Source organism: Oreochromis aureus, linkage group 7, assembly GCF_013358895.1.
Source record: "Oreochromis aureus strain Israel breed Guangdong linkage group 7, ZZ_aureus, whole genome shotgun sequence".
NCBI lineage: Eukaryota > Metazoa > Chordata > Actinopteri > Cichliformes > Cichlidae > Oreochromis > Oreochromis aureus.
In genome coordinates this window covers 24,582,207-24,599,187 of record NC_052948.1, presented here as the reverse complement: position 1 = coordinate 24,599,187, position 16,981 = coordinate 24,582,207, and the positions used below count along the sequence as shown (strand labels likewise).

Sequence of the window (16,981 nt, the reverse complement as noted above, 5' to 3'; positions counted from 1 at the left end):
AAAGTGGAAGGATAGTGGGGACCCATCGTCTTCGAGGAAGAAATGTGGCCGGAACAAAATCCTGAATGATTGTGATCGGCGATGAAATCAAATTGAAGAAAAACAACAGTAGAACTCAGGGCTATGTTTACTACTGCAAGTAAAAGCATTTCCACACACACAATGCGAAGGGAACTCTAGGCATTGGGACTGAACAGCTGTGTAGAAACCAGTAATCAGTGAGGCAAACTGGGAAAAAAAGGCTTCAATTTGCTATGGAGCAATGGAAGAAGGTCATGCGGTCTGAGTCCAGATTTACCCTGTTCCAGAGTGATGGGCGCATCAGGGTAAGAAGAGAGGCAGATGAAGTGATGCACCCATAATGCCGAGTGCCTAGTGTACAAGCCTGTGTAGGCAGTACTATGATCTGGGGTTGCTGCAGTTGGTCAGGTCTAGGTTCAGCAACAGTTCAGCAACCTGACTATACTGAATGACTAGGTTATTCCACCAATGGGTTTTTTCTTCCCTGATGGCACAGGCATATTCCAAGATGACAATGCCAGGATTCATTGGGCTCAAATTGTGAAAGAGTGGTTCTGGGAGCATGAGACATCATTTTCACACATGGATTGGCCACAACAGAGTCCAGACCTTAACCCCATTGAGAATCTTTGGGATGCGTTGGAGGAAGCTTTGCGCAGCATCAATAGAAGCTCTTGGTGACAAATTAATGCAACACTGGATGAAAATAAATCTTGTGACATTGCAGAAGCTTATTGAAACAATGCCACAGAGAATGCTTGCCGTAATCAAAGCTAAAGGCGGTCCAATGAAATATTAGAGTGTGTGACCTTTGTTTTTTTTGGTCAGGCAGTGTATTTATTATTGTTTCTCAGATGGTCAATGCCATTTAATCTGTTTTAACTGACTTAAAAAAAAAGAAAAATTCCCCTGTGGGCAGTTTATACTTTATGCCCCAGTCCTTGGCCTGGGAGCTTGAGGGGTGCTGTCTCGGCAGACAGTATAGGTGATACTGCCCCCATAGCTTCCTGTAGTGTATTGCAATTACAAAAACACATTTAAGTAGTTTTAGTATATGACATGTTGATAACCAAATACAGCGTTGATGAATTTTATAATCCATTATTCAATTCAATTCAGTTTTATTTATATAGCAGCAAATCACAACAACAGTTGCCTCAAGGCGCTTTATATGCCACCGAGTCATTGCAGCCCTCATGTAGACAGGGAGTTCTTCTGGAACTTTAGCATAAATGCTAAAGAAAAATAAGTACACTTATAAGCACAGGAAAACTTAGACATGGCATAGCAAAATTTTGATAAGCACAAAATATAGTGCAAATTCACCAGAATCACAGTGCTACCACAGACAACCTAAAAATATTCTTTTTTTTTAAAAATCTGCTACCAAAGATGTGTTTTATTTTTGAAAAAAAGTGTCCCCCACTAAGCTAACTGGTCATTGCTGTTGAGAAATCAGTTCTTTCTCATAGACTTAATATTTGCAGTAGCTAACATTATACATATGCTTTACAATATATCTGGTAACTTGGCAACCATCTTAACATTTCATTGTGTCCGGTCAACAGAGTACAATGTTAACGTTAAAAAAAACTGTCTGCTAGCATTATGCCAGCGATTTAAAATTAGGTTTTAATAAAGGAGTTTATGTTTAAGGACATTTTTTTTTCTATGGTATCAGATTGAGGATAGCATCTTAGATTAAACAGTAAAATGTGAAGTTTATTAAAAATCTATTAAAAGCAATGAATATTTGGTTGAGAAAGTTGTTTGTGTTGTAAACTGGCCAGTGCAGAAGTGTTTAGTTGACTAGTTGTCCACACTCATAGCCACATGGGTTAATATTGTGTAATAACTCAGTTAGCTGTAAGTCACAGTGAACTTTCTGCCCTGTTCAGTGTAAGCAAGCTTGATGACCTGGAGCTCCTCCTGCATGGCCTTAACCTGGGCTACCTCACTGACATTATGACTGTAAGTACTCTAGTCCACCATGCAATAGGATATCTCTGTATGTTGGTGTGTTTTGCTCTGCTCAAAAATGTATATTTTGAATGCATAGTACTTTTTTTTTTTTTTTTTTTTTTTTTAATATGAAAGATTTCTCTTATCTCATTAATTCCAGGATATTGAGCAGATATGGTGTGTTATTGGACACAATGTAATATATTATTAATGTAATAGGTGAGGTACAATGAATTGAGCACAGCTGCCTTATTGACACAGATACATATAGGCTTATGAATGTGTCTTGTAGTTTACATATTTTACTTGGTACTCAATATAGATGTAATGTTCTGGATTAGCTTGGCCTGAATTAAACTCAGGGCCTAAAACCAAAGCTCACTCTATCTGATTTATGAGGACCAGCTTTGACAGCTGCAGGTGGCTTTCTGTTACTGTATGGAAAAGCGTTATGCAGGTACATCTGCTTCAGGTTGTGAAGTTTTGATTTGGTAAATGGTGAGTGATCTTTTCTGTTTTTGGCTTTCCACATACACACATGCACAGGAAAATGATATCACCTGGAGTTACCTGTTGACCATGGAGGAGGAGGACCTTAAGAAGGTAGAGGATGTCTGTAACATCTGTGTGTCTGTCATCTCTCTTTTCTGGCTGCCAGATTTGATAATGACCCAGAAAGAGAGAGGAGTAGCTGCTGATGTCACCCTTTAAGAAGAGATTAAACTGATTGTACTACACTTACTTCTGCAGTATGGGAGAGAAATCAAAAATGTGTACAAGGTGAATGTATGCAAAATGTTTGCATACACAGTAAACTAGAGGCAATCAGAGAAGAAAAACTGATCAAATTAAATGGAAGCATGATTAAACTTCAGAAAAGTTTACTTTATATAGCATCGTTCAAGCACCGGGTATTCAAAGTGCTTCACAAAAAAAATAAATAAAACTAAAAGAGAGAATAGGGGAGAATGATAGAACATTTAATAATAATTCTATGGTGTAGCTACATCAGTTAACAGCAGTTCTGAGTAATACTGTTTTGAAATTTCTTTTTAAACAATAGCTTCGGTTGAAGAAGATCTCACTTTAGTAGTATAAATGGAATGGTTCTTATATAGAGCTTTTCTACTTTACCTGAGCACTCAAAGTGCTTTATACAACTACTCGCCCCAATTCACACAAGCACTTTCTTTGCTTTTTCTATACAAGTGCTTTCTATCTAACATTCACACACACATAGAGAGCAACTTGGGGTTGATATCTTGCCCAGGGATATTTGGCATGAAGACTGGGGCAGCAAGGGATCAATCCACCAGATTTCTAATTAGTAGACCTGTTCCACCCCCTGAGCTACAGGGGTCCAAGGTTCTTCATACTGTATAATTACAGTATTATTAGTATTTTTCGGACCATAAGGCACACCGAATTAAAGGTGCACTGTCGATTTTTGAGAAAATTAACGGATTTTAAGTGTGCCTTATAGTGCGGAAAATACGGTATACTATACTATATTGTGTGAATGGGGTCTGTAAGGCATATTGATGGTTTAGAAGAAGAAACTGCATTTGCATTACATTTTTGGTGAAGAAATTCATAAAGTCATTGCTAATTAAGTGAATACTTGGCTTAACAGAGGTCTGGCTCTCTGTCAGTCTGGCTCCAATGTGGAAAAGAAACCTGGGGTTGTTCCTGTTTTACTTAATTAGTGATGACTAGTAAGGTCTCCTAGCTTTACAGATGGCATTTTTTTATAATAGAGTAACAACCTATTTTTTCAGACTATATGAAGATCTTCTAAATGAGTGGAATGCCATTTCCTCTTCAGTTTCAGTTTGTATGTTGTCTACCAAGATGTGCATTTGTATGTTATACAAGGAAGTCAAGCATGTGCGATATGTTGCATTCTTCTTTTGAGGTTGTACGCAGTGAGGGTGTAAGAATATTTCCTGGGACTCGCCAAATATTGTGTGTATTCACTAGTATCTTATGATCTACAGCAGGGGTGGGGAACTCCAGGCCTCGAGTGCCGGTGTCCTGCAGGTTTTCGATATCACCCTGGGTCAACACACCTGAATCACATGATTAGTTCGTTACCAAGCCTCTGGAGAACAGGGAGGTCATTTAGCCATTTGAATCAGCTGTGTTGGATCAAGGACACATCTAAAACCTACAGGACACCGGCCCTTGAGGTCTGGAGCTCCCCACCCCCGATCTACAGTATCAAATGCTGCGCTAAGACAAAACCAGTGTAATCACTGTCAGTCAGACTGTCAGTCTGTTTTCCAGATTGGTGTCACAGACCCAGAGGACCAGAAGAAGGTGCTGACTGCTTTGCAGCAGATGCACCTGGACAAAGTGGACCTGGAAACAATCAGGCAACTGGGACCTGCAGACAGTGGGTAAGGTGACAGATCTTAACATTCAGCAAGCATGTTTAAGAAAACAAAAGTTCAACAAATGGAAAAAAAAACCCCCCCCAAAACAACCCAACATCCTGGCACCCAGGATCGGCTCAGGGTAAACATGAGATTTGTGGCCCGCTAGTCCTAAGTTTACCCTGAGGCCTTCCTGGGTGCCAGGATGTTGTTTTTTTTGTTTTTTGTTTTTTTGTTTTTTTGTTTTTAAATATTTTATTTATCAATTTATTTACTTTTTGCTCTGTAAAAACAAAAAAAGTTAGCATTTTATTATTGTATTGTTCTCAACAGTGTATTTAACACCAGAACCAAGTGTGAACTAAGTAAACTGAGAGCCTTCAGTTTTCTGGCCCCTCTACTGTGGAACCAGCTCTCAGTTTGAATTTGGGAGACAGACACATTCTGTACTTTTAAAATTATGCTAATAGTTTTCTGTTTCTCAAAGTTTATAGTTAGGGCTTGATCTGATGACCCTGAACTAGAGCTGGGCGATATAAGATTTTTTCATATCACGATATGTTTTTTTCATTTCAGGCGATAACGATATATATCACGATATAAGCCAAATAACTATATTTGTAAGATTTAAATGTGCCGTTGCTCACAAGTAAAATGTGAAATAATTAGCAGCTTGTTTTAATTAAAATATTTATTTCCCATAATAAGTTCAACAGGGCAGATGTACTTAAGGAACATGAGACTTCAGTTTCAGATAAATAAAGGCAAATATTGCAAACTACACAAAAGGCAGCCGCTAAAGCGTTTAAGTTTCAAAATAGAACAAACAAAACAGACCACTAAATTGTCAATTCCACTTAGAAACAAAATATTACTTCTAAAAACAAATCTTAGGTCGTTTTACAGAAGAACAGACAAAATTGACTAACTTTTGTCAATATCAAATAAACTGAGAACTAAAAGGAAATTCTCAATCTCTCCTTGTTGTATAGCTTAGCTTTTCAAACAGTTTTAACAGTTACTTTAGTCTGACAAAAGCCGAATGACGAATTAGCGCTTTCAGTCAGAGATTGAGCATGCACCGCTTTATTGTATTTCAGACTTGCTTTCAGCACAATTTACAGTCGCGCTACTCTGTTTTTTTGTCAGACTTGAAATAGCGAAATACCTTCACACTCACGGAACTTCTGTGGCCCTTCCGTTCGACAATCTCTCCGGCATTGGAACCATCATCTGTGTTTTCTTCGGTAACCTTCGCTCACGCTCTCGGTTGATTTTTCTCTAGTTGGCAAACTCCTTTCCTTCATTACCCGGGCAGAAAAACAAACAAAAACAAATACACATGTGCACCTTGGCGCTTGTGCTGTACGTAACAAGTCACGTGACGTGACGCTGCGGCTGTGATTGGTTCGGCTCTGCGCTACTTAATTTGGATTGGCTGTTCTTTTTTTTCTTTTTTTTTTTAAGAGGACAAGAGAGATGAGGCCTATCGCAATAGTTTAATTTTTCTATCGAGATAAAGTTATTTCGCAGTACATATCGTTATCGTTTTATCGCCCAGCTCTACCCTGAACCATTCCTTAGCTACACTGCGGTAGGCTGAGGGTGCCGGCGGTTTTATTCCGTGATGCACTGAACCTTTTTTTCTTCACTTCTTCACTATTTTCTGTGTTTATACACCACTCCTCTGTTTTTTGCCTCCTATGGCAAAGAGAGACATTTTGTCCTGTCTCTCTTTGTTCTCCCCTCCCCCCACAACCAGTTGCAGTTGCTGCGCCTTGTTGAACCAGGTTCTGTCCAAGGTTCCTGTTAAAAGGGAGTTTTCCTTCCCACTGTCATCAAGTGCTTGCTCACATAGTTTTTTTCTAATATTTTAAGGTGTTTACCTTGTAATAAAGTATCTTTAGGTGACTGGTGCTGGGAATAGATACTGTATAAATGAAATTGATTTAAATGGAACTGAACTGAATTTGTTAAGAGTTTTTTTGTGATTATTTTTCAGGAAGAGGGTCTTCAACTTAGAGTGAAAATTAATTGAATCAGGGCTTTCTTCACGGTACATAAAAATCATTGTAGAATTTGGTGTCAGAAAACTTCCTGAAAGAATTTGAAAACCTCAGTCTGCCAAGAATATTTGATAAGGAGCAAGACAAAAAAAACATTCACAAACACTCTGCATGAAGACAGAAACAAAGTTGACAGTAGTAGCAAAATTTTAAACACTTGTCAGCCCCACACCTTAAACCCTCCCCCACATTCAGCCCACCTCCATCTTTTTGTGATGCTCCATTTGTCCTCCTCCACTGGAAGTCGTCCATCAACCCTATAAGCATCTCACTGTCCTGGCTCTATCTCCCTCCCCCTTATCTCCATAGCCGTGCCCGAGCTGGGACTTAATGGTTTAAGCGGAGCTGTAATGATTTGTAAGGTGAAGGCGATGGGTGGTTGCAATGAACACAGCGTCAGAGGCCAGACAGTCATCACGCCGCACCCCATCACTTCATGAATCCTCTGCTGAACAGGACTGATTTTCTTTGCCTGTCTCACCTGCAGGATGAGAGACACCCCAGTCAGTCGGTTGATTACTGGGATGAAAATGTTTATCAGGGCTAGAACTCTGTAAAAGCTCCTTCAGGATCTAAACACTGAAAAAAGTTGGATACATAGTTGGCAGCAGTGGTAAAGTGCTTGGAAAGGACTATTAGGAACAAATACTGAAGTAAACTATACACCATAGGTTACAATCTTACAGATGTTTTATTGCCAAGTGGATGCATTTATCACATTTGTGGGTCTCGAGAGTTTTTGTTCACATGTACAGATTCTATTTTCAGCAGAATCTAGCTAAGTAGTTGTAACAAGTCTGAAATGGGGGGAAAAAGAGGTCTTTATATGTCTTTTTTCTTGAATATGTGGTGTAGGTGTTAAGCCATAAAAGGGTTGAGTGCCTACAAAACGTTTGGAAGGAGTTGCTACTCCAAGTAGAGCTGGGCGATAAAACGATAACGATATGTATTGCGAAATAACTTTTTCTCGATAGAAAAATGAAACTATTGCGATAGACCTCATCTCTCTCTTCCTCTCTTATAAAAAAAATCAATAGCCAATACAAATTAAGTAGCGCAGAGCCGAACCAATCACAGCCGCAGCGTCACGTCACGTAACTTGTTACGTACAGCTCAAGTGCTAAGCCGCACATGTGTATTTGTTTGGGAAGCAGCCAGCCGCCGTGCCGGGCCGGGTAATGGAGGAAATGAGTGCCGACTAGAGAAAAATCAACCGAGAGTTTGGGTGACCAGGTTACCGAAGAGAACACAGATGACGGTTCCAATGCCGGAGAGATTGTCGAAAGGAAAGGCCAGAGAAGTTCCGTAGTGTGGAGGTATTTCGACTATTTGAAGTCTGACAAAAACAGAGTAACGCAGCGACTGTAAAATTGTGCTGAAAGCATGTTCCCACAAAGTCTGGAAATACAACAAACCTTTTTTATCACCTGAAGCAGTGCCACCCACTAGAGCACGCTCAATCTCTGACTGAAAGCGCTAATTCGTCATCGAAAACAACCAGGGGAATCCCTGTGAAGCAGCAACAGTCAATTGAGTCGGCTTTCGCCAGCGTCTTACCATATGACAAAATAGGTAAGAGACATAGCAACATAACGAATGCCATAGCTTACTGTCTTGCTAAAGACATGCAACCAATAAACACGGTCGAAAATGAAGGATTCAAGCAGCTAATTAAGGTAATGGATCCTCGTTACCGACTCCCTGGACATAAACATTTCTCTCAGACAGCGCTTCCAAAGCAATATTATATAAGTTGGTCAATTGTGTCTCTTTTTCTGTAAAATAAACTAAGATTTATTTTTAGAATTAATATTTAGAATTAATATTTTGTGGAACTGACAATTTAGTGGTCTGTTTTGTTTGTTCTATTTTGAAACTTAAATGCTTTAGCGGCTGCCTTTTGTGTAGTTTGCAATATTTGCCTTTATTTTGCGTAAAACTGAAGCCTCATTTTAAGTACATCTGCCCTGTTGAACTTATTATGGGAAATAAATATTTAAATCAAAACAAGCTGATGATTATTTCACATTTTACTTGTGAGCGACATCACATTTAAATCTTACATATATAGTTATTTGGCTTATATCGTGATATATATCGTTATCGCCTGAAATGAAAAAAACATATCGTGATATGAAAAAATCTTATATCGCCCAGCTCTAACTTAAAGTATCTCGGGGTCTTGTTCGCAAGTCAAGGGATAAGAAGCTCAGTCATACAATCTTTTTCATTGGCAGTTTTTGAATTTGTCACAGATTGGTATCCTTTGCTTAACCATGCTCATCTATGATTAACATTTTCTTTGATTATTTATTGGTCATACATGTATATGTATGACCAAAAATATTTTCAGTTCCAAAAATCAAATCATAATCCTAGAAAAGTTTAATAATATGTTTTAAGGGTTGTAGTTTATTTCGGAGCCAGATATATTTAAAAGTGCCCCAATGTTTTGGCATGACAATCGGTGACTGAAGACCTGCTGGGCCCGGTTGCTTGCACTACATAAGCCACCTCCACCTCTAAACAAAAAATTGTAAAACCCAGACTGTTCAAATGTAGGCAAGTAAAGTAAAGCACCAGATGTGTTGTTTTTCATGATTATTGTACTGTCCTGAAGTTGTAAATCTAGCTTATATTTCATTATTCATTTATTAACATCTTACTATAACCTTAAAAATAATTGACTTTGATGATATATAATAATTGACTTTTAAAATGATGATAAACATTACCTATGGCAAAGTAAAAGTCTTGTAAGGAAGGAGTGCATTGCTGTTCCGCTGGAAGTTAAACAGCAAACATAAAACAATATAAAAATAATAATTGCTGGTCTAAATCTGCCTGAATATGTTTTAAGTGTGAGCGAAAGCAATTTGGTCCATGTCTCAGTGGTAAGGCTATGTTTTTGTTCAGCTGCTTGAATCAAAGCTGAGTCTGTGCTTCGATTATGATATTGTAGTGGTATATGAAATTGTAAAAATAGTTTCACTGGCCAAACAGCGTATCACTTCACTCCCAGCAGCTACCGCTGAGCAAGGCATTTGCTGGGTTCGGTTTGAAAAAGACAAGGAAGCTTAATGGCTTCCCAACCCTCCCAAAAATCCCCAGATAAATAATTTTCAGTGGCTCTCATGCATCCTCTGTCAGCACTCAAACATAACGTCTGTTATGCCTTCAACGACCTGCCCACCCAGGCCCATCATCACTCTCTTCCCCCTAGATAAACTAACAGGAGGAAGAAGGGAGGAGAGGGTGCAGCACAGGCTGACTGACAGTGTTTACTCGCCCCTGTGACAGAGTGTGAGGAGGGCCGGAGTGGCTGGCTGCCCAGTCCCCTCAACGAGGGAAATGTACCATTAAGATAAGAGCTATCAATATTCCACAGGTCCAGAGGATGGGAATAGAGAGGGACGGCGTTTGATTAATCTAAATAACTAGTCATTTAAGGTGCATGTTTTCAGAGAGGGATGACAGCATTGGGTTAGTGCGAAGAGGAGGTGTGAACAAGGCTTGGCCACCTGCTCGGTTTGCTATAGCGTGCTAAGGTTATCTCGTAGAAAATGCATGGAGCTCGTTAATGTAAAGTTTCATCCAAACTACCAATTAGTCTGCACTATCATAGCAGAGCATCTTCAGCTAATTCTGCCTTCCTTTTTTCATGTGGACCTTCCTTTCAGCTTTAGTTTTTAGACAAGTAAACCACTTGACCTTATTTTTAAATGTCAGAGAGTTATTCATCTGTCTAAAAATTAAGTAGGATTCTTTTTCAGGTTAATAAGTAACCAACCAGCTGGTTAGTATACAACCTTGTTGTTTTTGTTTGTTTGTTTTTAAAATGGAAGGTTTGTTTACAGTCAAATCTGGGACCAATTTTTTTTGATAAATGTCTTGACAATTATTTTCTGACTAATAATAATTGCCATACAATTAAAATGCATTAAACAGCATAACCTGAAAGATATGTACCCTATGTATGAAAAGATTGTTGATAGAAAATTTGTGATCATTTTATCAGGCCTTTCTCATAAGTTCCACATGTTTGCAGGAGTGAGGAGCTGCAAAATTTCCTCATAAGTATCAGTCAGCAGTGCTGCTACCTGACAGAGACCATTCAAGACGTCTTAAATCGATTCCCTCGCCAACCCGCTCAGGTGCAGCACATATCCTCTTTACCTGTCCAGTTATTAGGATTTTACCAACCAGGAGATAAACAACTATGACTGGCCAAATTCTGTGTCTATTAAAAATTTCATAAAATGTACAACAGATCTAATGGAAAATGTTTTCCAGCGAAAAGTTTTCAATTCAGTATTTTTTGCACATGACTTCCTTTTATCTTGTCTTTCGTCCCACTACATTTGTGAAATAAAAATCATCACCATCTCTCTCTGCCTCTGAGAAGCTGGTTTTCTCCCTGGACCCAAAGAAGGAGGCCCGGACCATCTGCAACCAGCTAGTGGTCCAGACAAAAGATCTCCAAAAGGAAGTCACCTGCCTCCGCAATCTGCTTTGCCAGGTTGACACACACACTCATGTACATTTTGACATTATTTATCTTATAAATCACTGAAATGATAAACTTACAAAATGATAATAAATTACGAAATGTATACACAATATATTTGTTTTGAGGCAGTGGTAATTTTGGCCTCTACACACAGCGATACCAACATTGGAGAAAAAATTCTTAGTATTATATGGCTGTATTATTATAGAGTACTACAATATATTACAATATAAGTGACTGTTGTTGTGGATTGGTGCTATGTAAATACAATAAAATTACATTTTTGTTGATTGTAACAGTAAATACAAAATGTGTTAATGCACTGGTAACAAGATAAAAGTATGAATAAGAGTAAAATCTGTCAGACTTGACACTAATACTGATATATATATATATATATATATATATATATATATATATATATATATATATATATATATATATATATATATATATATATATATATATATATATATATATATATATATATATATATATATATATATATATATATATATATATATATATATATATATATATATATATATATATATATATATATATATATATATATATATATATATATATGTATGTATATGTATATGTGATTAAATGATTGTGGCCAGGTTTGAGCACATCCAAGTCAATTTAAATTGCTTCCATACAATGCTCACTGTTATTCTTCATACTACTGAGGATTAAAAGCAGCTTGGAAAAGCCATAGTTAGATGTTGCGTTATATGTATTCTGGCGAGCTCCAACAGGTATGTACAGGAGTGTTTACATATGTGCACCTGACTCTATGTGTGTGTGTGCGTGTTTGCATTTGTATTCCAAGAGGAGAGAGTTGTTCCTGACAGAGCAGAATCCTCACAGCCCATAAGTCAGCGCTGCTGTGACATCGACCTGTCAGCATGCAGACGATGAGGTGGAGGGAAGGCAAGGGTGGGGGCAGAGGGAAGCAAGGAAAGGATTCAGGTTGGCGGGGTGAGGGAGTTTAAAAAGGGAGAAAAGAGCTGACGGGTAGAAGTGTGGGCACGTTGTGAAAAAGGAGGTGGGATAGTAGTAGGTCCAGAACTGGCTTACTAAAAGGTGCCAGTCTACGCCACTGAAAAGCTTTAGCAAGTTTTACAGTGGCAGGAAGAAGGCTTTATTTCTCGACACTTTATTTTGCACCTAGAAGCATTGTGTTGCAATTCAGACCTTGAGGCCTGTGAAGTTAAGTACACTCATGTCAAACTCCAGCCATTTGCGCATTGCCTGCATATCAATTTAGAGTCTTATTATATTTGGGATCCTCTAATTTAGTTGTGGTCTTCAGAGCGACATGCTAAACTAGACAGGCACAGCTACACTGTATTTGGTAGCAGAAATTTAAAGTTAATGCTGAAGGTAGAGGGAAGTGTATGCTTTTACGGTGAGGAGAGGCTTGTGTGTCTTTGCTATGAGACAATCTCAAATATTTTGCATTGCATTTTAAAACACATAGCAACAGAGATATGGAAACGTGCGTGGAACCTTTAGAAAACTACTGAACTGAAAAGAGGTATGAAGCTACATTTTTCTCTGTGCCAATTCTCAAAGTGATGGAAAATTTAATCATAGCAGAGAAACAGATGAGTTAGGCTTTTTGAAATACAAAAGTCATTTGAAATTTTGTTTTGTTTTTTTCCTTCTTTTTTTTTATATGCATCAAATGTTACACCAGAACATACCACGCTAGACTTTATGTCACATGTAAAATACATGATCACAAAGACACTGCATTCATTTTATTTTGAAAATTTCCACACAGCAAGCGAGATGTAATTTTGAAGCATGTGAAACAGGCTGTGTGAGACTTTAGGATTCATTTACCAGGATTACTTGTGGGTCCTAGAATTTCTGAAAGTAGAATGGGAGGCAGAGCTTTCAGGCTCCTCTACTATGGATCCAGCTCTCAGTTTGGATTCCAGAGACAGACACCCTCTCTACTTTTAAGATTAGGCCTAAAAATTACCTTTTTGGTTAAGATTTATAGTTGGGGCTTGATTTTGTGAACCATTTGTATCTTTTGTGTCTGGTTGGTGTCCTATGTCCATCTGCCCTCTTCTCTTAGCCCTCATCCCCAACCAGTCACAGCAGATTGCTGCCCCTCCCTGAGCGTGGACCTGCTGGAGGTTTCTTCCTGTTAAAAAGGAGTTTTCCCCTTCAATTGTTGCCAGATACTTTTGTCATAGTTGGTTGTCTGATTGTCGGGGTTTTCTCTCTAATTATGTAGGGTCTTTACCCTATAGTATGAAGCACCTTGAGGCGAGAGTTGTGATTTCGTTCTTTATAGCTTGAAAACCACTAAACTAGTTTATCCAATTGGAATATGCAGAGCTCTACACCTTCAGCTGTTTTTTTTTTTTCTTGGTGATTTGATCTGTCAGGTGTGAACATGCTGGTTGTCGGCATAAAGGAGTGTTGAGGGTCTACATCAGTTAGTGCAACAGTGTGTACTGTGATATTTTTTTGCTAAAAGCCCGAATAAGAAAGACAAACGACAGAGGCTCGGTACTGTAAAATATCTGAGCGTTCAGTATGTACAATGATGGTACTTTAGTTGTTGAAATATCTTTTTTTTTTTTTAGATGAGCAGTTGAAATCCTTGGTGGTGTATTTATTTTTTGATGAAACGCATCCAGATCTTGTCTAACAGAAGTGCTGAGCGGTTTTGATTTTAAAATCATCAGTTGTTCTGACTAGGGGTGGGTTTAAAAAATCATTTCCTGATTTAAATCGATTTGAGTATAAATAATGTGATATCGATTCATTAAATCCTGACACAAAGGCATCTGCTGTGATGCTTACAAGTCTCACAAGTGTTGGCTTTGTTTTTATACATAGATATAAAATATGGATATGTACTGATAAATGATCAGAATTATGATATTTCTGGCTGAGTCAAAATTGAATCGAATTCAATTGAATTGAAACTTTGTGAATTGGAATCGAATCGATCATTTTCTACATTTTGTTTCCTCCTGCTATTGGACAAGAAATGTTTTAGAACCTTTTTGTTCTTTCTCCTTCTCTGAATTTCTGCTTTATTGTGTGTGTCCCAGTGATCCCAGGACCTATGTTGTCTGGGGTTTTGTGAAATTAGTATATTCTCCGATGGCAAATTGGTCCTGGGTGAAGGCGCAAACAAAGAGCGATTCAGGGGACCCCTGTGTTGGAGAAGAAAGGCACCAGTTAATTCTGCCCAGGATAAGATTCCTTGGGCCACTCACCCTGTTGGTTGAGCCTTAGCCCATGGGCCCTGGTGGATGCAGCCAAAGAGGAGACATGGCCTGGCTCATGTGGGCCCACCACTCGCAGGAAGAAGCATAGGGGTCGGTGCCATAGGGGTTACAGAAGTACTGTAGGGGTCTTGCCATCAGAGAGGGGACATAAAAGCCTGAGCTAGTTTGTGAGATTGAGAAATACTGGCTAGACATAGGTGGGCTAAGCTCAGTGCACAGTTGGGGTCTGTAACCAGTCTCCTGGAGAGGGGCTGGACTCATCCAAGTGTGACTTGGAGGAACGTGACTCGGGAGAACAGTGCCTGATCTGAACCCATCCGGTTTTATTATTGCACCTGTGTGCAAATCAAGTTTATCCTTAACACCATTTTAAAACATAAGTGTATTCAAAAGTGCACATAGCAACAGGACACTCTAGTTTTGAAAATTTATCATCAGATCATGAGATCTGTAATTCCCACCTCTAGCAGAACTTGGACTGCATTCAGAGGTCAGTTATTTGAAAATCATGTTAATCATGATACTGTTGAAAATCATTTATCAAACTGTATTTGTTACGAAGAAAAGTACAAAGATTAAAATTACCATACCCTAAGCTATAGTGTTGTAACATTACCACAAACAGACTGTGCTCCTCTGTTTAAAGAACAGTAATTATGATGTAAATGAGTGGAAAAAACTGTGTATACCTCCTGTTGGAAATAATATCCACTTACCACACGCATTTCCTTCTTGGTCAAACCACAGGTTCCTAAGTCATATTTTCTGGTATTAAACAGAATTTAAGCCCTTTGTATCCTCCAACTTTCTCACATGACTGGGATTTAGTGTGACACAGTGTCACCCTGTAGCTTGAAAAATCAGAGGCAGCATAATTCCTCTGTGACTTGACTTTAACTGATGAATCCCTGAGGATTTGGCACAGGAAGTTTTGGTGACTCAGGTCTGAGTCATGCTGTGGTGGTGAGATGGGACCAGACATGCTCTCACTCTCACATCGAGCTGGTCTCAATTTGATTCCCACCCAACAGTGACTGAGCAGCTGTTTCCCACCCATTCAAGCCTTCCACTGGTCTGACTAGTGCAACTGCCATAATCCGGACTGGATTAGGTTAAACTGACCTGTGACCCTTGTACTTCCTGCATTAGTTCAGATTGGCCCTACCTCAGGGTCTGATGTGTGTTTTTATGTTTACATTCGTATTTATGTGCGTGTCCCATGTTAATCTGACTTTGTCCTCTCTTTAGATGGAAGAATTCAAAGATTCCTGTCAGCCTCCTCAGCCTGGTTTCCATAACAACAGGAGGATGTGGTCTCTGACCGCCAGATTTGCTCTGAGCACTCTCGGAGTCACCTTCCTTGTACTGCTCTACAAAGCTTCCAGTGGCAAGGTTTCCCTACAGTGCAGGGATACTTTTTGATCGCCTCACAGATCTGTGAGGTCTTTTGTGTTTGTTGACTGTAGCTGAAAAGTTGGATAAGTATTGTGTTTATATGTGTTACAAGTGTTTGACAGGCATTCAGTTTTAATTTTGCTGCAGTGTTTTTTTCCCAGTTAGTTTTGACTTGTCACTGAGTTTAATTCTTATTCTTTTTAAGTTATTTTATATTTTAATGGTTTGAACAATTAAAGTTTTTCTTTTGAGAGTAAGTTTCTTGTATGCTCAATTTAAGGTTGAAATCGGGATGTTTTCTATATTGGTGCCTGCCAGTTTTGAAAATAAAGACAAGCAAGTGGTGTATCTGATTGAGAAACCAAGGACACTGCACATTCAACTTGTGGTGACATGCATGCCTATTTGTTTTCCATTTTACACTAAATGTGACAAAAAACTTAAAATGACAGACTGAGACCATAAATTTATCAGGAAAGTTTTTATTGAAGTTACAAGTTTTCGGGGTAGTGGGCTCATTTTTTTTCAAAGGGCTTATTTTTGCCCCCTGCTGATCATCTTAAAGACTGCAGGTGTAAGGCATTGCAGAGTGGCTGTCCTTAGACCCACTGCTTGATCCTTTGTAATATACAGTCTATAAGAAAACCTAGAGGCATGTGGAAATGTGAAGCCTGCTCTCCCAAATATACAGAAGGATGCAATGCCAAGTTTATCAGAGTAGCTAATCAGAGTTTTGTTTTTTGCTCTGGGTTATTTTGTAAGAGGAAATCATCACATTTAAAGGAGCCATAGGTGAATTTTCTAACAATAGAAGGGGCAGAGTTTTTTTTCATTCATTCTGGTAGCTAAACTGACTCTGGGAAACAAGCCATAGATGTGAAAGTGATATCAGTTTTCTCCTTAAATCACAGAAAGAAATCCAATCTGTATTTCAAAAATTATTCAAGTGGAATCCTGATGGTAATGGCCAGATTTTGCTTTTGCTGATTGAATATTTTCAAATATCAAGCTGATACATTTAAAAATCACAAACTCTTTAAAGTTCTTATTGTCTGATTTTGTGCTATTTCCATATTTAGTGTTCATAAACTTTATTGTGCGCGAGTATTATCAAAAAATAGCTTTCTGTCTGTAAAACATGCAATGCAGTGACCTTAATGCGATTTGGTGAGGAAGTGAACAAATTACTCCCATAAAATTGGATTTATATCACAGGCTTATTACAACTACCGCTGCTGCAAAAATAAAGTCGTGTTCAAAGTCCTGATGAGAGCAGTGAGAACGCTCTAAATCTTCTTGTTTTTTTTTTTACGGGTTTCTTCCACGGGGATCATGGGAAAAATCCCAATTTGCCCATTAATCTCATCTGGTCAGGGTCTCTAG

At 38.6% G+C, this 16,981-nt stretch overlaps 1 protein-coding gene across 2 annotated transcripts in view; it reads left to right on the top strand.

The window, feature by feature from the left end:
• Positions 1-16,096, top strand: part of asz1 (ankyrin repeat, SAM and basic leucine zipper domain containing 1) — a 40,923-nt gene extending 24,827 nt beyond the window's left edge. Inside the window, exons 8-13 of one of the 2 annotated variants that reach the window (XM_031736271.2) lie at positions 1,920-1,992; positions 2,530-2,586; positions 4,270-4,382; positions 10,473-10,578; positions 10,830-10,943; positions 15,452-16,096. In XM_031736271.2, the coding sequence (XP_031592131.1) occupies positions 1,920-1,992; positions 2,530-2,586; positions 4,270-4,382; positions 10,473-10,578; positions 10,830-10,943; positions 15,452-15,625 (637 nt within the window). In that variant the 3' untranslated portion in view covers positions 15,626-16,096. The remainder of the gene's footprint in view (positions 1-1,919; positions 1,993-2,529; positions 2,587-4,269; positions 4,383-10,472; positions 10,579-10,829; positions 10,944-15,451) is intronic. The other variant, XM_031736272.2, reaches the window with a different exon arrangement.
• Positions 16,097-16,981: the final 885 nt, after the last annotated feature.